Genomic DNA, 25192 nt, shown 5'->3' with positions numbered 1-25192 from the left:
TTACAGATATTGCTGCACTATTAATCTTGCCAGCAACTGCAACAACAACAACAAAAACTATTTGGTTTGCGTTTGACTCCTACTCAGTATGGGAGCTTCATTACCTTAACATCTCTGGTTTGGCTTTAACAATACCTGCTTTGATGTCTGTCCTCAGCTACCTTTTTTCCTAAGCTTTGGCATCGCTTTGAGATCAGAATATTGTAGTTATATTCTAACAAGAAGGTAAAGATGAAACTCCCTGCAGTTTATTGATGGGCAAACTTGGAAAAAAAAATAAACCCACTTTCTTTTCTTATATCTTTCAATCAAAATCTTTAGACAAGGTTTCCAGGTCTAATATTCATTGTAGTCTGTCTCTATTATTCCAAAACTAAATCGTGATTTTTAAAATGCTTTCATGCAATTTGTTTGCTGAGACCTTATGTGATAGCTGAAATCTTTTGATGCATATGAGTTTAACAATCTCTACTTTGTTTGGGCTACTCATATTTCTTTTTTCCAAAGTGGCTACTTTAAGATAACCCTAGCAGGTCTCAAGGATCCCAATGGGCTGTTAACGCATTTCAATTTTTAATTGATAAAGATACTTGAAATTTGTCTTACATGTAACCACTATGACATAAGCACATTCTCTTCATTTGAATTCCTCTCCCCACCTCATCTTAATTTAATTCCTACATTAGTCACCTCATGTTTATGAAGAAGTGATTTGTAGCTTATGAAAACTTATGCTCTTCAATGAAATTTATTCTGAAAACATCCTATCAACTTTGATTATTGGCTATCATAGAGTAACACAGCTCTTCTCCTACAATGTCTACATTTGGAAAAGAAAAAAATGTCCTCAAGTCAAACTCAATCTTATGGAGATTTAATGGACAATGCCTTGCCTTCTTTTAGCATTTTCACATGATTTTACCTAACCTAATTATCCCCCATCCACTAGGATTCAGTATGTTCCAGTACAACTTCTGTCACTTGCAATTAAATGGGGAAAATATGTCGTTGCATGCTTTGTAGCACACAAATAACTAGTCTGGCATTAACAGGAGCTTGAAGGTAAATATTCCAGTTAGAGTTACATTTGTACATTATGATGGGAGGGGAAGTATGCTTTTATTGTATGTATTTCACATATATTCTTTTTACAACTGCTACTCATCATAATATTTCAATTATTGCAGGCTGGAGTATATGGGACTCCAAGTTCCCTTCTTTTGGCCTTTGAAGTCCTGTATAATCATGATAGTTGAAAACAGACTTTACAGTTTCCATTTGACTTGAGATGAGGGACAGACCAAATTTACACATTGTGCTGGCACTGCAGGCTGCCAGCCAACATAGCAAGCTGGATGCCTGACATGGTCCAGGGATATGCAAGCTCAGGCAGAACATTTAGAAGCAAAGAAGTCCTTTTCACTGTATCTCAAGATGGCAAATGAAACATGTTCAAAGACTTGGCAAGGTCAAGACCAGGAATCCAATAAACAAGGGACAAACCCAAAGGAAATGACTAGAGGCACAGTGAAGTGGCATTCAGAGTTCATGGTAAGGTAAACACCACAGAGATGATGCTTGGAATGTTGCTTTTAGCATTTTCTCTCAGGAAGTCGGGACAATCAGTAAGCCAATTTGAACTTTCACACAATACATAGTCATGGAATGTCTATGGAGATTCTCAGTCTTCCAGGTCATGGTTGTCCCAAAGGTGCTATTTAAAGAGGCAACTGGACTTTCTGGGGTTTTTTTTAAGACATTTTGCTTCTCATCCAAGAAGCTTCAGCTTGAATGAGAAGCAAAACATTTTCAAAGAAAACCCAGAAAGTTGCCCAAGCAGAAGAAGCTTCTTGGATGAGAAGCAAAATGTCTTCAAACCCCCCCACCCAAAGTCCAGTTGCCTCTTGAAAAAGCACCTTTGGGACATAGTTGTTTAAGTTTATTCTTCAGCATTGGCTCTTTTGTTGGCTTGCTTCCACTCTATGGAGTTCTGCTCTCTGGTTTGGCTGGATAAAATCCGAGATGCTGTCAAATTCCCAGGGCAAGGGGCCCTGTGAATTTGCTGGGACTATCTCAACTGGAGTTGACTAATTAGTCCCACTCTCCATCATCTTCATCAGCCAGGCCATAACAATATATCTCCAAATATAACAGCTTAAAAATGAAAGCTTTCCAAATTCCACCCTCTCCAAAATACTCAGCCCTGCACTCCTTGTGTCCCTTACTTCTCCAATTACCTTGGATATGAAATACATTCTTATCCTTGCCATACTGGATAAGACGAAACATGAGCAAGGCATTGAAAATAGTTTAGTTTTTTTAAACCTTTCATTTATGATTGAAGAAAAAGCATATATGGTATTAGGTTTCAGTTCCTTGGAACACCAAGTTAGACCTCTTGGTATTGTTTCTTAAATAATGATAGGTACTCACTTGGAAATCAGAAATATCAATTTTCCATTTTGTAGCTTTATCATTAGCTGGAATTAGGGTTACATCATAGTGGTTCTCTGTGCCCACCAAGGGGCAATGAAATGAGTACTCTGCAGGGCCATAGATAGTAGAGACATTAAAAATAGCAGGTTCATCTTCAGCATCCCTGTTATCTTGCAGGATATGAATAAAATCTAAAGTGAACCAATTCTTTGAAGAGCTAGTGTAGAACATATTGGTCATCAAAAATCTAAAGAGGAACAAAACATGACAAAGAGTCATTCTGAGATCATCACAGAAGAAGAATCAAAAGTATCCAAAAGTAAGATTAAACACAGATACACTTGAAACATTTGAAGATTAAAAACACAACCTTCTGCTCAGGTGGGCAACCACAGTTACATCTCAGGGATGAAAGGTAGGGCCATATATTCAAAGAAGGTATCAAATGACACACACATACATGCAGAGAGAAAGTGGTATGTGATGAGAGAAACAATAACTAGACCAACTTTTAGTCTTATTATTTAAACTGTGTGTCCAACAGCCAGCTGATATTTCATTTTTGTTTTGATTTACTTTTTAATGTTTGTCTATGAAAAAGTGCTTTCTTCCTAGTAAACCATGTGGATGAGGAAAGGGAGATGTAGAAGGTCTCGAAGTGTTTATTAGTGATTTTGTTTGACATTGACAATAGATTCCAAGGATTTTGTGTTCATTTAAATATATACTCACATAAAAATTGTAGACAATTGGATTTGGTTAGTTTTCTGAATGAGGTAGAGAGCAATCACCAAAAGAGTATGTTTATTTTCTTTTGGGGGGAGGGGAGAAGAAGAGGCTTTTATTACCTAGAAAAAGGGAATTCTAGAAGAACATTGCTACAGTCATTGAAAGATAAAAATATGTAAACGTGAGTGTGGCAGCAAGAGATCTCTGAATATGTTCTCACACATCAAGAATTGGATCACAAAAACAATGTAGGAAATTAACTTCTTTCATAGACTTAAGGGGACCTTGGAGATTAATTAATAAAGGACTTTGCTAAGTTATTGTAACCAGTTCAGAAATACCAACATGTTGGCACTGGTTTTCATTTTCTCATTTTTTTTTGGTTTTTATCTTCCTAGTTTATGTTCAATATAATAGCCAGTTCAACTTCAGCTTTGACTTTTGTCTTCATTAGTGATTGGGATAACAGAAACAGACAAGATTCAAGAATTACTCCCTAGCATTTCCAGTTCAAAAATCAAGAAGACAGTTGAGAAAGAAGTCTCCAGTTGAGTCTAAGGCTACAAAATCTGAGCTGCAAAAGTTTAGTTGATTACTAGATGACAGCTGTTCAGAGCATTGTTTTTTCCTGCTTACATACAGTAAACCTATTTCCTAAATTGATATCCTGTAAGTTCTTGTTATTGAGAGAAATAGCATTAGAGCGAACATCTAAAGGAGTATGTGCTGCTTTAGGCGAGCATCTTATACTCCGGTAAGTATGAATTTCCTTTTACAGTTCAACTGTTGCAACATTTCCCCTCTTTAGGAATATTTGTCTGTTGGAGTTGGAAGCCCGGATAATAATTTAAGAAATCATTTAAATAAGAAGAGATTGTATAAGTGTGTCTAATCAGGAGGATTTCTGTAATAACTGCAAGATAAACATGGGGGGTCCCATCACTATTAATGTTGTAGTTTGTCCTGCTTGCAGTTCACAATTTTTATTATAACTTAACATTTTCTTATGAAGTTTTTTTTTTTAAAAAAATCAGACTTCTTGGATTTTATATTACTTGCAAGTGTTTCATTAGCTGGTCTGCCACAGGCTGTTCTAGTCGAAAATATCACTGTTGCATTGTAACATTGCTAAGTGTTGCAGTCCCATGGCTGTCTTGTTAATAATAGTACCCTGAACCATGTGGCAAAAGATTTAAGTTTTTTTAATTTAAATTCATTGTTTGTCTTATTCTATTTATCCATTCCCAAGATAGTCTTTATTATTTGTTATAAATTGCTTTCCAGTCATTCCAGTTTGACCTCAATAGCGAACTGTATTCTCCCTACAGTGCTGTACAATTGATTTGTTAAGCTATTAGTTTAGGCAGGATTGAAGATTCAGAATGTGTGTGGCTAACTTCAGGTGAAGTAATTCATTCCTCAGAAGGATCATTTTAAAAAATGAATAAATATAATCTGGTCCTAGGTCCTAGCTGCGCTATAGACTATATACTATATACTATAGACATATTCACACTTAGCAGTTAAACAACCGCAATTTACTGAACCAGTAACTTCATCAGTTCTTTGATACAAGGGAGAAGGATTTGCTGGGTTTTGTCTTGATTGGGGTTGCTGTGATTTAAACACTTGTTTCTGTTTGACTATCTGAATTGGTTGACCAGCAAACAACAGGTAAATAAATGAGAACCTAGACAATAGATAGGAACAATCTAAGATGACATAATCTAGCGATGCAACAATACAGATTTATCAGTAAAGACACAGCTAATAATACATCACTACATAATGGGAAATAATATGAAAAAGTGTAAATGAGGCATGCAGAGTTGTAGGATGGAGAAGCAAGTCAGTAGATTTAAATGGCAAAATCTGAAAATGTTGGCTAGACTTGAAGCATCTCCATAATATTCCCCTTTATTTCAAGAGAAAATGGAGCAATATTATTTTTAGGCAGCCAAAAGAGATGGAAAGAAGCCTAGAAAAACCTAGAAAAACATGCAGGCACATTTTGGAAGTTGAAGTTCAGACATCTTAAAGTTGCTAAGATTGAGCAATACTACTCTAAATTCTCCCTAGCTGATATTTAATTATTTTCTTTTTTTGATGGGGGAAGATCAGTTCACTTTGTAATTGCTTCCAAAATAAATAAGAGAGACAGTAATAAGGTGGTGCATATGCCCATCTGGATGTTGTTGCTTTACTGTTCTAATAATATAAATTCATTCATAATACATCTATTGAGATGTGAAATCGTCTCAGTGATGCATAATATATGATTCAAAGAAAGCAGATAGAAGCTAACTGCCTGGACTGAGAAACAAAATTGCTCCTCTAATAGGCGAAAGATGCCTATTGCTGACTTAGCAAAACTTCAGGACTTTTTTCTCTTTGAATTAGTGAACTATCATCCCATGTTCCCTACATATTGCAGAAAATCATTTTGCTTTCAAAAGTAGTCTACTGTTTCCCTCAGCATGGGGCGGGGGGTGGGTGGGAGAGAGATTTTCATATTAAAAAAACCTGAACCCTGTAGGCTTAAGGAATACATTTTACAGTACTTTGGATCCATGTATTATATATGTATATATGTATGTTTATATATATATATATATATATATATATATATATGTATCTGTATGCATGCATTTATGTATACACACTGTGTGTGTGTGTGTGTGTGTGTGTGTGTGTGTGTGTGTGTGTGTGTGTAAAGAAAAAATAATAAACTTTATTTGCAATGTGATTCTCTTTTTTTTACAACACCCTTCCAAACTACCTTATTTCCAGGGTCTCGATGTCAATCTTCTCATTCTCCAGGTTGGTGTATTTTAATGACAATCTGATAGAAAAAAAGAAGAAAAAATGAAATGTTAACAGTTTATTTTCAAATAAAATATGGATAATAAGCCAGTAAGTATAGGGAAATAACACATAGAGAAGTATTTTAGTATGTATGTATGTATGTATGTATGTATGTATGTATGTATATATATATATATATATATATATATATATATATATATATATATATATATATATATAGGTCTTTGTTGTTCGGGTTTCTCCGTGTAAAATTGGAAGTGTCTTGGCGGCGTTTCGGCGAAGACACTTCCAATTTACACGGAGAAAACTCAACAACCAAAGACCTACATACAAGCACCCGTGAAAACCTCAGAATATATATATATATATATATATATATATATATATATATATATATATAGAGAGAGAGAGAGAGAGAGAGAGAGAGACAGAGAGAGAGAATATATACTATATATTAATAGTAAATATAGGGAAATAATACATAGAAGTCTCCAGATAGGAGAATCTCTTCCAACAAAAGTGGAAAAGCTATCAGTTGAACTGGACTCTACAACAACTCTTAAGAATTCACTTGAATGTAAGTCTGCCAAAGGCTTCCTGGAATAAGATTACAATTAAAGAATTATCTCATAGAACAAGAGCAAAGAATAAAAATTAGAGCATGGCAGAGTGGAGTGTACATGGAGAAGTATCATACATAACTGTTTTGGAAATGAAAGAAAGGAATACTGTATATAAGAAGACCTAGTCGTACTGTTTGTATTTTAACTTGTATAGAAGTTTTTTTTTAAAAAAAAGCATTTCCCCACAATTAGGCATTTTCTAGTCATCAGGCCTTCACTACCAGCAGATCAACTTTTTACTTCTACAAATCTAAGAATGGCAGACTGGGGAAGATTGATATAAATTAAAAGAGTAGCTATGTTCTTCAATTATGGGCATCAAGAAACAAAATGCATTTTTCAATTAATATGAGAAATAGGAAATGGGCCATGCCTTTGAGAGAGTTGTTTTGAAAAGTGATTTTCCAGATATATAATTCTTTCAACTCTCCTCCCTAGTCCTAACACCCTCAAAATGTTTTGAACATAATGCCATTAGAAAGTCTGCTGTATTATAGTGTGAATGTTTTTCTCTGTTACTTTTCTAATAAGATACTCATAATTTCTTATGATATGTCCATGTTTATGTGGGCTGGAATTGGCAAAGGACTACACCTTAATTGTCAGTGGCTTCTTTCCCAGATTGCCATGTCCCAGATATGTTGGAACTATATCTCCCAGAATTCTTTCCTAACTTTCTAGTTAGGAATTCTAGGACATTCTGTAGAGACTCTGTAGGGACACAATGCCAATGTAATAGCATGATGTTCTGCAATAACATAATGCAGTGAATACAGCTCTCATGATTATGCAAACATTCTTTACTTTTCCTCGTAGATGCTGGTCACAACTTAAATCGAGCTCGAAGAATTTTGCTCATTTTGAATTTGGGGGATGCACTGTGAGATAATTTTTCAGTAGATGAGGTCCCACAAAAATCAACTAATTATCTTGGTTGTGTCATTTTGGATTAAAGAGTCACCTGAAATGGCTGTTTCTGTGGTTTTGGCAGCAAGGTCTAGCACAAACAAAGATGGCCATCACAAAAACTGTATACATTACATTGGTACATAGTGATTGTAAGCAAGAATCGTATTTTGGAGTCATGGACACTTATAATGATTCCACCTAAAAAATTATGCCTAAAATGTGTCAGGCTTTGGAATTAATCCAAGAACTCCATTCTTGAGGCTGGCCACAAATTGATGGGTAAGTTATCAGTTACTGCCCTGAGTCCTTCAGAAGAAGGGCGGTATACAAATTTAATAAATTTAATAAATAATAATAATAATAATCAGTAAAAATATTTTTTTGCTCGTCATTTAAGTGGCAGTGTAATCATGGGATTTCCTAAACTATGTAGGAAAATGCTTATGCAGCCCATGGATTCTAGACACACTCCTCTTGAAGTGCACAGCACAGAACAAGATAGTTATTTACTCTCATACTCACATACTATACAATTACGGTAACACTTTTATCTCTTGAGGGCAACTTTAAGATCTGTGGACTTTAACTCCCAGAATTCCCCAACCAGCAAGTGCATAGGTCTTAAAGTTGCCAAGATTGCACACGCCTGGCTTAGTGTCTTTGTTATTCTGTCTTAATATAGAAAAATTGCCATTTTAGGGGCCTTAGTTCAATTTCCCAACTATAAAAAAGAAATGTTGGTCCATAAGTTGGTCCCATCTACTCAAAACTGTTTTCCAATGCAATAGCTCAGTAGAAAACATGCATAGATGCAGAAACTTTCAAGTTTCTCCAAAATGTTGAAAGCAATGCTGCCCAGCTGCTGCTCCATTTCAAACATGCATGTGACATCATAATGCACATGTAAAAAGAATTTTAGCTTGTGTCATACAACTTTGGTCAAGCTGTTCCCTCTTGACTGCAACTGTAGATGCTGCTGTAGAAAATACCTTCAGGTAAATGTCTATAGGACTATATCCATACTCATTTACAAAATAAAGTGAATGTAAAAATGTACAAAGCCTGGGATTTTTCTAAGACAAATTTGTTTTAAAATGCAAAAAGCACAAAAAGAACTACACAATTTCATAATTATCTTGTTAATACAGTCAATCTTAATCTGAACTATTATGGATTTCTAGTATTTTAGCTCTGTTATCTGTGATTTAAAGGGTGATAACCTGCTTGCCTAATTTACTACTAAAGAGGATCAGTGCTGAAATAATATTTTAGTCCTGCTCACGTTGCATTGGTGTCTGAACAAACAGATGAATTCGTGTCCACACCATCAGACAGAAATGTCGAATTTGTTAGATTGATGTGAATGGTGGTGTTGACTGTAAGTGTGAAATTAGTTGCATAGAAAAGGATGCATGTGGTGTTGGTCCCATTGGTTACATTCAGGGGAGGATATAAGTCAATTGCTTCACTTTGAACAGACATTAATTGTCGCTTCCTATGCCACATAATATCATGTCTCACAGGTACCTGGAAGAGAAAACATGAAAAATGTGATTTATTTCAGCAGAAAACAAAACCTGGAGATCAAATGACATCCTTAGCTTCATTATCTACAACAGCAATCCAGAAATTTTAGGAATAGACAACCGTGTTAATGAATGTTGCTTGCTGAGGCTCCCTATTAATCAAAATGAGTTATGACATTATCATGGAAATAACACAAATTATGGTGCATCTGAAATCATTTATTCTCCTGGATGCTCAGATGCCAGCAGGGTCTCCCTGCCCACCAGGCTAGAGGCACTCCTGAGAAGTTCTCCTCCTATAATCACAGACAGCAAAATCTGCCTGCATTTTGATTCTGAACATTGGTTTCTTCAGTAGACTTATATCTTTGGCTTTTACAGAAAACAAAAGTTTGGGTTAATGGGCTGTCACAGATGTTGATAAAATCACCACAATTGACATACTCTCCTTTACTTAAGCTAGAAACAGAAGAAAGGGGCTTAGGTGAATAGGCATCCTGCATCAAGCCAGATTAGCTTTTCTATTTCACAGTATTATTGAATGATCAGACTGTTGCAAAGCATCACAAGGAAAGAGCAATAGAGAGAAAGGAAACAAAATGTAAAATTGTTCAGGATCTCTGTATGGGAAATGAAAACTACACTGGATAATAGTAACAGAGACCTAAAGAGAGTAATAGCAACCGCAATAGGATTTATATACCGCTTCACAGTGCATTACAGCCCTCTCTAAGTGGTTTATAGAATCAGCATATTGACCCCCAACAATCTGGGTCCTCATTTTACCGACCTCCAAAGGATGGAAGGCTGAGTCAACCCTGACCCAGTTAGAATCAAACTCCAGGCAGCGAATAGAGTTAGCCTGCAATATTGCAATCTAACCACTTCGCCACCTTGGCTCTTTTTAAGAGAGAGCAGAATATTCACTGCTATATGGGCGCTTGGTGGTGCAGCATCTTCAGTAATGTCATTGACCTATTTTGCCCTTAGGAAAGTAACTCTTGTATGGAGGCACCAAGGTCTAGAAGACAACTATTCAATTCCCCTCATTCAGGAAGTTCTTTTCATCTTCATATAATTAAGCAAAATATCATTAATTCTTTGCAGACACAATCCAATCAACCAACCAAAAATATATAGATACTATAGCATGGACATCATCACAAGACTTCATACCCTTTTTGAAAGCTAACCCAGCAAAACAGTACTAGAATGGAAATCTAGTCCAATCTTTGCAACTTAAGGTTGTAATACTTTGCTGAAGAACTCAAAGTTCTGCTTCAATTTTTCTCTGCTTCCTACCAAAAGCTACAGTTCCGTGGTTGGCAGTATGTATCATGATTAGCCATTATAGAAGATGGATGTTAGTTTAGTGGTGTCAAAGTCAAGGCCCGGGGCTGCATCTGGCCCTCAGAGTGCTTAAATCTAGCTCGTGGGGCCACCTAGCCCCACGGCCCCCGGTGCCTCTGCCAGCAAAACAGAGCTCATGAGGGCTGCACGTGCCCCTTCTGAGCTCCATTTTCACTGGTAGAGGTTTGCAGGAGGCCGTTCCAGCAGAAAACAGAGCTCAGCAGCCAGTCAGACACCCCTCCCTGACATGAATGACATCATGCTGGCCACGCCCAATCCAGCCCCCCCACCCCCGAGATCAAACACAACCCTGATGCAGCCCTCAGTGAAACTGAGTTTGGTCTAGAATAATAAGCAAGACCAGTGATTAACAGTGAATTATGAACCAGACCTTCATGGTTCATTTAAAACCTCTGGACACATCACTATATGTAAAAACAGCCTATATACCATTGAATATTTAAGGTACTCCTTGAACCACTCAAACCACACTACAGCAGGTAATTCTGAAGCAAAGGTCCCATCTTTATTTTTTGGGGGTGGGTGGGGTGGGGTTGTTGTGTGATCAACATCGCATGAGGAGAGCAAGAACATGTTTCAAGCTCTGTTCCAACCCCAGCCCTCAGTATTACTCTTGCTCCTTTGCTTGAAGATCTCCAGAAATTGCAACTCTTTTACCTCTAGTGGCAGTGACTACAGGTAGTCCTTGAACTGCAACAGTTTGTTTAGTGACCATTCAAAGTTACAATGGAACTGAAAAAAGTGACTTATGACCATTTTTTCACACTTATGACTGTTGCAGCATCCGCATGGTCACATGATGAAAATTCAGGAGCTTGGCAACTGTCTCCTATTTATGATAGTTGCAGTGTTCTGGAATACTGTGATTACCTTTTGCAATCTTCTGACTAGCAAAATCAATGGGGAAGCCAAATCCTCTTAACAACTGTGTCACTAATTTAACAACTGCAGTGATTCACTTAACAACTGTGGCAAACAGGGTTGTAAAGTGGGGCAAAATTCACTTAAATGTCTCACTTAGCAACTGAAATTTTGGGCTCAGTTGTAGTCGTAAGTTGAGAAATACCTGTACTTTAGCTGAAAACAAAGAGAAGAGGGAGGAGGGAGGGAGGGGAGGGGAGGGGAGGGGGCTGGGGAGGGGAGGGGGCTGGGGAGGAGAGAAGGGGAGGGGAGGAAAGGAGAGGAGAGGAGGTTGGACTGGATTTATCAAAGCATGAGGAAATCCTAGAGCTGCAGGCTAGATGAGGAACTGAAAAACCTTCCAGGAATAAGGTTGTGGCACATACCGTTTCCAGGTTGCCAAGAAAGCCAAATGATGCACTCCTTTGTCATAACCAGGAACTGAATTTCCCCGTACTTGGGTTGGCTCTCCGTTTCAGTTTAGTTAGAATTATTATTCAATATTTGACTTTCAACTACTTCAAACAACAACCAGTAATTGTCTCCAATAGAAACCTCCTTCAAAATTACTGGAAGTTAGGAAACAAAACCTAAGTTTCTCCTACAGCATCATTATCAGCTCTTTCTCAGGAGTCGTATGATAAGATGTTTTGACCACAATCATGTGGATTCTTGAGAGCTGGAGGCTTCCTATATGGAGAATATTATTTCCCAAAGTTAGACATTCCTAAATCAACACTTAAGTAGTATTGATTATTTCTCATCTTCTTTAATGCTGTGTTTATGAACAGCAATTTTGAGTTTACAAAAATGAAGCAAACAGTAAAGACTGAAGTTATTTTCAAAGCATGGTGTAAAGTAATCAAACCTTAATCTTCTTTCCTGTGCTATTTGATTTCTCCAGGATAAACACAGCCTCTCAAGCAAACCTTTGATTAATGAGAAGTGTTGATAGAAATCCTGAACAGAAAAGGCTCAAGCCCCATTGAAGTGAATTGAATGTGTGCATAATTATGATCTTCATTCTACAACTTTCATGTTTTCTCCAAGGAAAAGAGAAGCCAGATTTGCATTATTTGGGTCATTGTTATGATGGCTTTTTATGACAGCAGGATTATCAATAAATTGGGAGCCTCTATAAGTATATAGAATTAGTGGAATCAGATAGTATTGTGAGCAAATGCAGGAAGAAATATTGTGGAAGTAAGATAAAGCAATCTTGGGAATGATTTAAATTATATGTGATAGAAAGATTAATTCATAATCTATGGTCTTAATCTGGGTAAACCATAGAAATCTTGACAGAAGGCATGAAGACACCTTTAAAAGCTACGATTTATTTGCAAATCTGGCCAATAAGTGTTCTCTCTGTGTCTGTCTCTCTCTGCAGAACAGTATTCCTTCTATTTTCATGAGCCTATATAAAACCAATATAGTCATATACACAAACCCCACTTGAGAATTATTATACTACATGGGCATGAAAAAGTTATTACAGGCAGCAATCTTATGAAGGGATGGAAAATTTGTTTATGGTTTTTTTTCTGAATTAAAGAATGTAGCTGTAATACAGCAAATATTTTCCCCACTTAATGTTAATTAGCAACAGCACAAAAGAAATTCTTTTAGCTTTTTAAATGCATGCAAGCACACCCACATTTATTCATTTTTGATTCTTTACCCAACTTGGTGCATTTTTGAACAAAAATTATGTGACAATTACTATGGTAACTGAGGAAGATAGCACACCTGGAGTGCACTTACTTAGGGAAGATTGGTGTAAAGAGTGTGAGATGGTCAAACTGCAAAATGCAGTTATTGCTACACCATAAATGGCAAGAAGCAAATGGAATAATGGCCAATAATCCATCAAAGGATTTATCTGTTCAGGCTCAGGGACTATTTGGCCCAGAAGTACTTAATAAATTCAGCCTCAGCACATACAGAAAAGTTTTTCTTACTTGGATCCATAAAAAATTAATAATAATCCCAATATACCCTGCATACAATTTTTGGCTATAGTTTAAAATTTCACAGGAAAATAAAGACATGTAGAGCAATGGAATATCTGCAGCATTGAATGAAAACGCGGAATTGTTTTGAATTTTCAGAAAAGAGTTCTTATTTTTCTGGACTAAAAAAATAGTATGAAATATTTTTACATTGATTTTCACATTTCTTTCAGGTCTGTCAGAAAAGTATTTCCATCAAGCAATTCATCAAAAAGGAGTTAAGCATTAGTTCTTCGTAATTATTTAGTAAAAATTGAGAGGAAACAACTTTCAAACATTGATGTGGAAATTAAGATGTCTGTATTGGAAGGTAACAAGTCTAATGCCATTGATTCTTCCATACCTCATTACCTAGTGACCGGGAAGAAGCAGGAGTGATTAAATAAAAAGTTAAGGACTTCATCTATATCCGTTCTTTGTTTATTGCTCTGCTGGTTCTTCATTTAAGAGATTATAATCTGATGTCAAGTCTTTCTGCATTTCTATAGAATAGAATACAGAATAACAGACTCGGAAGGGATCTTGGAGGACTTCTAGTCCAGGGGTCTCCAACCTTGGCAACTTTAAGACTTGTGGACTACAACTCCCAGAATTCTCTGGGAGTTGAAGTCCACAAGTCTTAAAGTTGCCAAGGTTGGAGACCTCTGTTCTAGTCCAACTCCCTGCTCAAATGGGAGACCTACTCCCATATCCTTGGATTTTTTTAGGTGTTGGGCTTTGTTTATTCTTATATTTCTTGTAAATATATACTGTAATAATTATAAAATCTTCACTAATTATTGCTTAGGTTAGATTCTTACCCTCAAGAATGCTTACAGCACATCAGAATACTTTAAATTCCAATTGCTTGGAAAAATAAATCCGTAAAATCATAGGTATTCTTCAGCTGCATTCCTACATATTCTGACTAGGATAAAGTCCAGCTGAATTCTCAAGGACTTGGTCAAGTTAGCCATAGAATAGCACTGAATGAATGAAACATGAAATATGTCCTTTGACAGTTATTTATGTCTTGGACAAGGCATTGAAATGTTAATGTTTACCTATGTTTCCAGCAAAGTAGTCTTTTGTCCTCTTAAAATCAATACATCACACGTTTTTATCAAGAAGTGAACATATAAAAAAGAAATAATTGAAGATCAATATCTAGCTTCAAAAACCTATCTGCGGTTTAAAATTCATTCTACCAGCAGATTCTATAGAAGATTCAGTTGGAAGTAAATATACGTATGTTTACAAAAAGGAATATTGAACAATGTGGCAGTGTGCAGAGCCTGGCATTTAGGCAGGAGAGAATAAAGGAGAGAAACTTTAGTCTAAGGAAATGAAATCTCAGCAGTATACACAGATCAGGGAACCAGGTGAATGCTGCAGAGTGTCAGATTAGATACTATTCACAAGAAGAAGAGTAGAGTAAATGGAGGTAGCAGAGGCTGCATTTGCAGGTGCGCAGCAGGTGCTATATTTTCAAAACAGGATTTACCTCAACTTGTTGAAATTGGAATGGATGCTTTGGCTTTTCACAGAGATGAAACGAAACTTTTAAGAAATGTAGCACTTCTTGAAAATGCACTCGCTCACATTCATGAGTGACTTTGAGCACAGCAGGCTATAAGCCATTAGAAGGCTTCTCAGGCTGGAACTGCGACTTACAAATACACTATCTGGCCGCTATCTAAAGCTGCAAAACAAAAGCAGCCACTGAAAGACATGAATGCAAATTTGTTTTGGAAGATATCACAGGAAGGCATTGCCTCTCCATTACGATAAATAAACTCCTCCGTGCATTATTAAAAGTTGCATTAGATCAGTGGTTCTCAACCTGTGGGTCGGGACCCCATTGGGGGTCGAATGACGATTTGCCAGGGGTCGCCTAAGATCATCGGAATATGGGAAGTATACTTGCGAGTCGAAGAATCGCGCTCCAATGGTTGACTCCACAAGCCAGTTGCAGGCTCTTCAAATTGCTAGCCGAATTCGGCTTCAGGCGCGATGAATTAAAAAAGAGAGAAATCTTTGCTCTGATGTCTCCCTCTCAAGCCAGCTGCAATCACTCCCAATCGCTAGCCTAATCTGGCTTCAGGCGCGATAAACTTAATAGGGGAGGAGTCTCCGCTTTAATGCCTCCGTCCTCAAGGCAATCGCAAGCAGTTCAGATCGCTAGCCAGGCGCGATAAATTCAAAACGAAAATAATTTTACGGTTGGGGTCGCCACATTGTGAGGAATTGTATTAAAGAGGTCGCCACATCGTGGGGAATTGTATTAAATTGTATTAATTGTATTAAAGGGGTCGCAGCACTATAAAGGTTGAGAACCACTGCATTAGATGCTTGATCCTGAAAAATGTGCAGTTTTGACTCCCTGCTTTTCAATGGCATGATGAAACAGCATGGTTGTTAGGTAGTTCCAAACTGGGATTACAGAGGAATGGGTCATTTCAAAGTCTCTTAAAATCCTTATTTTTCTTTAACTTGAATTTCATTCATCCCATTTCTGCCTTAGTTTGAAAAATTTTGCTAAAAAAAAAAAAGTCACCTTTCTTTTTGTGCAGCTGATTTGAACAATCATTTAGTCATTTCCCCCAAATGTCCAAATAAAAATTCTGGGAGAACTATCACAATATGAAGGGCATCAATTCTGGAAATTTGATGGGAGAAATAATATATTCTGGATAATGAGAACAAACTAGGGTTTTCAAAGTCAGTGGAGATGCACAAATTCAAATTATATATAGCTGTTGAATCAGTCTTGATTCCTGGCAACAGTCTGGGGAAGTCTATTTAGTTTTTTGGCAGTGTTTTGGAGGTGGTTTGTCTCTCACTTTGGTTGAGAGAGAGTGATTGGCCAAGTCTTAAAGATAGCTTCAAGCCTAAGGTAGGACTAGAATTCACAGCCACCTGCTTTCTAACCTGGTGCTTTTAACTATTACATTGTTGGCTCTTAGATGATTACTAGATGACAACAGGAGGTTTTCTATTTCTTCCTGTTGCCATCTAAAGTCATCTAGAGTTTTTCAACCTAGCCTTCATGTTTTCTGCGCACTATCTGTTTAGGATCATTTATAAAGGACAAATATCACTTTAAAAAATGAATTTATTCTAAAGTTAAAGAAATAACAACTTCTGTGATGGAAAAAAGTTTTAAGGCAGAAATACAAGTAATTGTTTTAGATATCATACTCTAACTGTATTAACCTATAGTTAATAATAACATATACTAACTTCCACTCTCTCCTTTCATCTTGCGTCTTGCCAAGACATTGTTAACCTTAACGGTGATATATATTTAGCTTCAAGTAGCTTGAAGCAGTTCAGCTGTAATGATTCTAAAGTGTTCTTTGCATTATATGAAGGAATCTAGCTGATCTAGCTAGCAAATAATTAAGTACATTTTTACAGCTACATGCTACCATTTAGTGATATTTTTTAATGCAAATCAGTGCTCAAAGAAGGAAAAAAGGAAAAAAAGGAAAGGTGTGAGAGAACCAAGACAGATATTATGTGAGTATAAAAGGTTGCATAGACCTAATGATTAACAACGGAAATTTTGCTTGCAACACCAGTGTGTATTAAAATGTGTAGAGGAAATATGGAATGGTCTTGAACAGGGAAGGAAGAGCTTGTAGTAAGAAGGGGGCCTGAGCCTAGACCAAGGAAGTAACATGAGAAAACATCTCAGACAAGCCCCTCCCTACTTCACATGAAAATGGAGGGAGAGGGGAAGCACATTCAAACTTGCAAGAGAGTCTATTATTGTAGCTATTACAATAAAAGTAGTCCTGACCTATATATCTTTGGTCTTAGTCTGGTCTATCATGTAGGGCTGACAAAATGTAACTGCCCTCAGATGTACAGACAACCACACCTGGCTTTGTAGAATTCAATACTTGGTTTTGCTCCAACTAAGATCCTGGCCCCCTCCCTTGAAAAAGATTGGATAACTAATTGTCCCTGCATTGTGTTGTATTTTCTTAGGCTTTCCTAACTCTTTGTTTAAATAAACAGATCAGTTCTTATCAATGGTGTCCACAGGGAAGGCAGATACCAAAAATGGAATCATGCCATGTGATCATCAGGAATCATGTGATGAAACTTCTACCCTTTTAGAATATGCCCCATGACACTGTATGCACTTGGAAAAGACCTTGCATCATTTTGACAAATGTGATAAACTGAGAAGATGCCATTGATTATTTCAATTTATGAAAGCATGTATTTCCCAATTAATTAGGGTGTTGTTTCAGAGTAGAGTAAAATGCTTCTTCCCTTTCTTGGTTTCTTGTGAAATTTAGTGGTTCTCTTGGACGTTTAGGCACTGCTACAAGTTCACACTTTGCAGGAAGCTGCATCCTGTTTAATTTTTTTTAGTCAATTGATTTTTAAAAATAATCTACTGAGACCGGAAGGTTTATATTTTGAAAAATACTTCTACTGAATAAAGACATTCTCCAGACATTGGTGTTCATAGTGGATGGGAGGCACAGATGACTACACTTAGGTCTTAACATAATTATATCAATGATGCAACTTACATTCTTGCATCAAATATCAGAAAGCAATTACATAATCACATCATTTAAGTAATGGCATCATGATGAATTTGTCATCACTTTATAACAGGAGTGTCAAACTTGATTTCATTGAGGGCCACATCAGGGTTGTGTTTGACTTCCGGGAGTTGAGGTGGGTGTGGCCAGGATGGGCATGGCCACCTCAAAGTCACTCATGTTGGGGCACCTGTGCCAGCTACAATGGGCTCCTGCAACCCTCTGCCACTGAAAACAGAGCTTGGGAGTACGACCTATGGCAGGGGTGAAATGCTACTGGTTCGCTCCAGTTCAGGTAAACCAGTAGTGATAAAAACTACCAGTTCAGGTGAACCGGTAGTAAAAAAAAGCTACGATCTGACGATCAGCTGTGCCGCGTGATCGTTGGATCATAGCTTTTTTTAACTACTGGTTCGTCTGAACCGGTAACTTTTTAAACACACAGCATGCATTTGGTGCGCACTGCGCACATGCATGCAGAGCGCATTTGGTGCACATGCGAGCGCACAGCATGCGCTTGGCATGCAGTGTGCATGCGCAGCCAGCGAACCAGTAGCAAACCGGTTCAGATTTCACACTGACCTGTGGCCCTCCCGAGCTCCATTTTCACTGGCAGAGGCATTGCGAGCTGGTCCTTCGCTGTTTCCAGGTCAGCCCTGGAAATATCTAAGCACCCCACCGGCCGGATCTGACCCGTGGGCCTTGAGTTTGACACCTGTACTTTATAACATCATGAACATCACAGATATCTATGCCTCCAGCCATTTAATGTTAGTTATACAATAACTTCAGGGAAATGAAGCTTCTCAAGAACACCAAAATAATTATTAAAACCCCTCAAGCACCTATAAATATGTATCATAGTCTGAACTATATAAGCAATATTGTACTTACAGGAAGACTTAAGACAGAGAGAATGATTAAGAGAACTACCAGCCTGCTTTGAAAGGTTTACACTAATTGTGAAATGACATAGCTCAAATTTCAATAACTATGCCAAGGGGCTATTGATGATCACATTGATCACAACAGCCTGAATCACACAATAGAAGCATAAAGCAAAATAATCTTCCCTGCCTTTTCTTTAATGTATCTGTTTAAAATCCTTCCTCTCTATAGCAATCAAACTGTCTGCATCAGGCCAGGCTTTTTAATCACCCTGGTCAATTGCAACAATTACTTTACAAGCCAGACCAATCTCAGCTATTTTGATTCCACACCACTGAATGCAGATCCCAAATGAACTTCAGTCCTTTTGAAATCTACACAAGTATTATGCACCAATGGAAAAGATATAATTCAGTGACTCTGAAGATTTCAGGATCCATCGTGATTTTCTTTTACTTCCTACCTTCCAGATGCATTGTGAGTGCATCTTATGAAAGCACAAGATTGGGGAAGGTTTGCCTAGTTAATTACTGTCAGCATTTGGAAAGGGCCATATTATACTGTGAAATAAATTAACAATCTTCTTTCCAGTATTTAAACAAATTAGATGCAGTCCATCTCCCATATAGCTATTGGAGGAAATTAAAAGCTATCTATCTTGATTTGAAAGTAGCCAGGTAACCTTGTCAGTAAAAAGATCCCTTACCTCATCTTATTACTTGCCTCCTGTCAGTTTCCATATCTTGTTAAAGCAAAATGTGAAGATTAGCCCATTTTTCAAAACTCCATTAAAAGCCTTAATTCTCTTTTTTCTTCTATCATAAGGCATTTCACTTTCTCAGGATTGAACTAACAATATTCAGTAATGATTCTTAAAAATCAACAATAAATGATCTACTAGTCTAAGACCAGAGTTAAGTCAATGTTATGTTGGTTCAAGTTTCACAAAGACAGAAAATTGAAAGCTCAAACTAATGTTTCAATAGATATAACCCATTTTTTGTCATCCTGTCAGCTGTGTTGGTTGACAGCTTTATATATGTCCATTTCCATTTGTCCTTGATCTCTCCAACCATAATACAGATGAGAAACATGGAGTACCTTTAGTCAAAAAAGATGTTTAAATTCTATTTCTCTGCTGTCTTTTGGAACTCCTAAATTAGCTACACTGTTAGAAGAAATCTTCTTGTTGAGTTGGTTGCTGAGTCATTGGTAGGATGGATTAAACAAGATAGTGACAGGTACCAAAAATGCCTGTTTTGGTATCCTTTACTATTTTTTGTTGATCAACAGATCAGCTTTTTAAGAGCATTACAATTTTAAAAGTGCATGTTTTTTTTTAATCAGCCACATTAACCCCAAACCAGATATGGCTGAAAATGTCAAGATGGTGGCTACAATAGTGTGATTGAAAGTGTTTATTATGTGTAAGATGCACACAAAAATCAGGCAGAGCTTAATCCACATGGTTATTGATACCATTTTTACTTTTTAAAAACCATACCTGTGGATAATCCCTATAGCAGGGGTCTCCAACCTTGGTCCCTTTAAAACTTGTGGACTTCAACTCCCAGAGTCCCTCAGCCAGCAAAGAGGAACTCTGGGAGTTGAAGTCCACAAGTCTTAACGGAACCAAGGTTGGAGACTCCTGAGCTAGAGCTACTACAGAAATGAGATTAGGCCAACTGTTCCATCTTTGTTTTTTCCTGCTGTGGCTTTGTGCGATGTGTGTGTGAAGCAGAAAAATCACTGATGAAAGCACAAAAATTAAGTGTAATAACAGGGAATGTTGGTCTGTCAGCTTCCACAAAGATTTGGGGTGTTCTCAACTGGCTGTTCCTCTATTTCTTTGGTGAACTGGCAGTAGTTCTTTTACCCATAATTCATTGCCTGATCAGGCATGCTGATTTTCAGCACACTAAACAGGATAAAAATATTCCATTAGGAATGTACTGTGAAAGCAAGAGGATAGCCCTTTCCAAAGGTTCCAAACCTAGTTAAGGTTTGCAAGGGGAAAATGCAAATGTTAATGTTTAAAGGAAGGGATGAATAGCAATTAAATTGAGGACTTGAACTGTTGAGCAAAGACAACAGTGAACTTTCTGGCACTGCTTCAAAATGAAGAGGTACGAATTTGCTTGTCCCAGCCCTCATTGGATACAAGGAAGTTGTATCTTGAGCAAGCGTGGCAAACACAAAGACTTATTTAAAAAATATCAGACAATCCTAAAAGAGAGTTAGTGTGATAGGAAATGAGAAACATCACAGTCCCATTGATCCTGTGAATAAAAGCAATGTGGTACCTGCTTCAATTTTTGCAAGACTGATATATATTATAGTTTCTTCTCCTTTCTTTACAGTTTGGTGAGTTTCCAATAGAAAGTAGCCTGTATGTGAATGAATCGGAGACACGGTTACATAACTATATGGGCATTTAATAAAATGCCACTTCCATTTAAATTATATGATTCAAACTAATCAATAGGAATAAATGGCAACCAACAGGTGGCCTTTTTTTTTATTTGCATTTATATCCCTCCCTTCTCTGAAGACTCAGGGCAGCTTAACTATGTTAAGCAATAGTCTTCATCCATTTGTATATTATATACAAAGTCAACTTATTGCCCCCAACAATCTGGGTCCTCATTTTACCTACCTTATAAAGGATGGAAGGCTGAGTCAACCTTGGGCCTGGTGGGGCTTGAACTTGCAGTAATTGCAAGCAGCTGCTGTTAATAACAGACTGTCTTACCAGTCTGAGCCACAGAGGCCCTTAAAGAAATACAGGTTTTTTTAATCTCTGTATCCAACATATAATGCTCTTCTAGCTTTTTTCAGGCCCTTATATGGTATATCTAGAGAATAATTCTACAACAGGAATCAAAATGAACTGCATATATTAAAATAAGAAGCATTCATTTGAGCAACTGACCCATAAATGAAGAGAACTAATTTGGTATAGTGATTAAGCTAGAACCCGGGAGACCAGAAGTTCTGGTCTTGCCTTAGGAACAAAACCAGTTGGGTGACCTTGGACTTAGTACTCTTTCTCAGTCCTAAGAAGAGAATCTTCTGAACAATCTTTGCAAGAAAACTTCAAGGACTTGTCCAGGCAATTTCCAGGAGTCAAAAATTGATTTCAGATCTCTCTCTCTCTCTCTCTCTCTCTCTCTCTCACTCACACACACACACACACACACACACACACACACACACACATGAAGAAGTGTTTCTATCTTTTCTTTCTATCATTTGTTTTGTTTTTCAATCTCTACAACTGGAGAATAACTAACAGAAATGAAATTGACAGAAAGATTTAAACTCTGTGTCCCAGGTGTGACCATTTAGCTCAGGGCTATCAAACTCGCAGCCCGCGAGCTGGATGCGTCACATGATGGCCATGTCCACGCCTTGTTTAGCAAAGAGGGAAAAATTCCCAATACATCACGTGATGCCACCGTGACGATGCGAGTTTGACACCCTTGATTTAGCTCAAAACCAATCCTTTCATCCCAACATTAATAATCAATTAAAGAGACAGAATAGACAGTATTCCTATGTTTGAAAGAGCAGACATGTTCTGGTACACAAAGCTTTGTCTGCACAAGTTATTTTTAGGCAGGAATAGCAGCATTATCATCATCCACTAGCATCAATCTCTTGGGGTTCTGTGGTCCACAAGACAATCATCGTCCCCTTGGCATCTCTTCCTACATATTTTGATGCCAAAATGTGCATTATTGCATTGCAATGAAATCACTGTCTTTTTCTACTTGTATAAGTTGCATGTAAACATATAAATGATGTAAGTTTGTATCACAATGTCACAATGGGTATTTCATCACTTGTCTTTGCCTCACCCCTTCTGTACATGGCCCCTGCCTTGACTACTTTTGATTCATTGCCAATATAGTTCAGCTCTTCACTATAAATGGCGGTGAATTAAAAAGAAGAGGCACAACTGCACATTTTATCACAAACGTAACATTCATTTATGCTATCATTAACATAATTTTCATTAGGAGACATTCCTAAACCGTATCAGAAGATATTACACATAAAGGCCTCTAGATAGCACCTTCAGAGAACAATATTTTACTCCTAGAATGAAACTGCTGCAAGCTTTAATCAGGGAGAAATAATAACTTCAGAAGCACAATTTAGGATTTCATCAACAGTAATCCCTAATAAAACACTTTAATAGTTTTTATTGGACAGAAGTATATTATATGCTCTAATCCGAACTTGCTGTACCTGTTGCCATTTTAATCAGATTGATTTGAAATCTGGCACATTTATAGGGTTCATCAAGTTTCAGGTTGTTAATACTAGGGGCAATATTTTTAAGCAATAAAATACTGAAGCTTTAAACCTTTGTTTTAAATCAATACCATTTTAATCACAGTTCTCTTGTGGAATGTGAAAAACAAGTACATTACAGCAAAAAGTAATTCACTAAAACATGTCCCCATTAGTGATATATTGTCAGCCTCCACTCCAAACTTCGTATCTCTTTGTACTCCTTATATTCAGTTTTTATTTTATTTATTTTATTTATTTATTTTATTTTATTTATTTATTTGTCGTAACAATATATACAAGCATTGCATAAAGGGTTATATAATATATGAACGTATATATGAGGAGAAACGAGGTACTATAAACATATATATACATAGGGGAAGAAACAATAGGACAGGAACGGTAGGCACGTTTGTGCTCTTATGCATGCCCCTTAGAGTCCTCTTAGGAAAGTGGTGAGGTCAATCGTGGACAGTTTTTGAGTAAAGCCTTTGGGGTTATGAGAAGAAACCACAGAGTCAGGTAATGCATTCCAAGCATATACAATTCTGTTACAGAAATCGTGTTTTCTGCAATCTAAACTGGAGCGGTTGACATTGAGTTTATATCTGTTGGTAGCTCTTGTGATATTGTTATTGAAACTAAAAAAGTCATTGACAGGAAGGACATTACAACAGATGATTTTATATGCTAAACTCAGATCCTGTCGAAGGTGACGAAGTTCCAGTTGTTAGATAGAATGGGATTGTATTTCAGTTGTTAGATAGCATGGGATTGTATTTCTAATGTAAATAGCTATTGGATTCAAGTTAAGAAGAGAGGGGCCTTTAAGAGTGTCGGTCTGACATAATTAAGGTGGGAGGAGAGATTAATGTTTGAATTCAAAAGGAATGTTTGAGCGCGAACGCTAACGGACATTGCATTCCTGATTTGATTGACAACCAGAGACCTGCGGAAGAAGATTACCACGGGACCCCGGGAAGAAGCTGGCATTGGACCAGACCTGATGACCTTTTGGGAAAGAGGAGGGAGGAATAGGGTGATACAGATTGTCAGCCATATTCTGTCTCAGATTCAACTTAAACCCTGCTGCTATCCAGATGTAATTAGTAAAAGTACTTTTCTTTATTTTCAAATGAAGTCAAGGTGTATTCTTTCCTAGTTATAATCAGAGGCAGCCTGACAGTAAGTTGAATCTCACAGCATGTCGACCAACCAGGATTTTAACCAAAATACTGATGGAGTCGACAGAAAAAATTTGATGGAAAGCAAGCCAGCTGCTGAATTGGGGGAGGCGACCGGAGGTATTTCTTCTGTCAGTTTTAACCCTGAGTTGGAGAAATTGCAGTTGGAAGAAGAGAGGAGGCTACCCGACTTCAAGGAACCTCCCTCTGGAGTAACTACAAGGAGAAAGGGGAAACTACGCACTTTTCCCGAATGGATTGAGGAGCAGAAAATCAGAGACAGCCTCCAGTTTGAAGAGGCACTGCGTCTATTTCGTGAAGTGAAAGTAAGGCAAGCTGCTCGCCAAAGGTATGAATCCTCTATTCAGTCCTCCAGGTGGGAGGGAGAAGAGGAGGAAGAAATTACCAAGGGGCCCGATGGAGGAGTTTCCCAGGGCGTAGAGATTTCGGAAGGCTCAGAGCCAGAAAACCCCTTCCCAGAGGCAGCTGAATTGGATGGAGGGCGCATGCCACCTGCTGACCAAGTGAGGCTGCACAGGGGAAGGAAAAAGCCAAAAATCCCCCCCATATCAGAGAAATTCGATGGGAATGCCAAGGAGTTAGGACTGTTCCTGGCGATAGTGAATGACCACATGATAGACTGGGGGGAAGATTATTGGTCACAGGCGGCACAAGTTAGAGCTGTGACCCACAACATAACAGGAAGAGCAGCTGCATGGTTTGTGTCATTGTATACAAACCACTCCCCCTTACTGCAAAACTACGAGCATTTTATGACTGCACTGAGGAGGAGGTTCGAGGACCTCCTGGCAGAGCAGAAGGCCAAAGGCCGGATGAAAACCATCAGGCAAGGGAGGAGACCGGTGGCTGATTACAGCCAGGAGCTCAGTGATTTAGTTCCCTTGATGAGAGGATGGTCGGAGGGGACCCTTGTGGACA

At 37.7% G+C, this 25192-nt stretch overlaps 1 protein-coding gene across 1 annotated transcript in view; it reads right to left on the bottom strand.

Moving 5' to 3' along the window:
- The window catches only part of LOC131202154 (V-type proton ATPase subunit S1-like), a 47244-nt gene that overhangs the window by 5560 nt on the left and 16492 nt on the right, over positions 1 to 25192 (bottom strand). Inside the window, exons 5-7 of the mRNA XM_058190827.1 lie at positions 8806 to 9050; positions 5945 to 6007; positions 2434 to 2683 (exon numbers count right to left, since the gene is read on the bottom strand). Of these exons, the coding sequence (XP_058046810.1) occupies positions 2434 to 2683; positions 5945 to 6007; positions 8806 to 9050 (558 nt within the window). The remainder of the gene's footprint in view (positions 1 to 2433; positions 2684 to 5944; positions 6008 to 8805; positions 9051 to 25192) is intronic.

This window comes from Ahaetulla prasina, chromosome 7 (assembly GCF_028640845.1).
Source record: "Ahaetulla prasina isolate Xishuangbanna chromosome 7, ASM2864084v1, whole genome shotgun sequence".
Lineage (NCBI taxonomy): Eukaryota > Metazoa > Chordata > Lepidosauria > Squamata > Colubridae > Ahaetulla > Ahaetulla prasina.
Note: the sequence above shows the minus strand (reverse complement) of the source record. Positions and strands in the feature narration are given on the sequence as shown.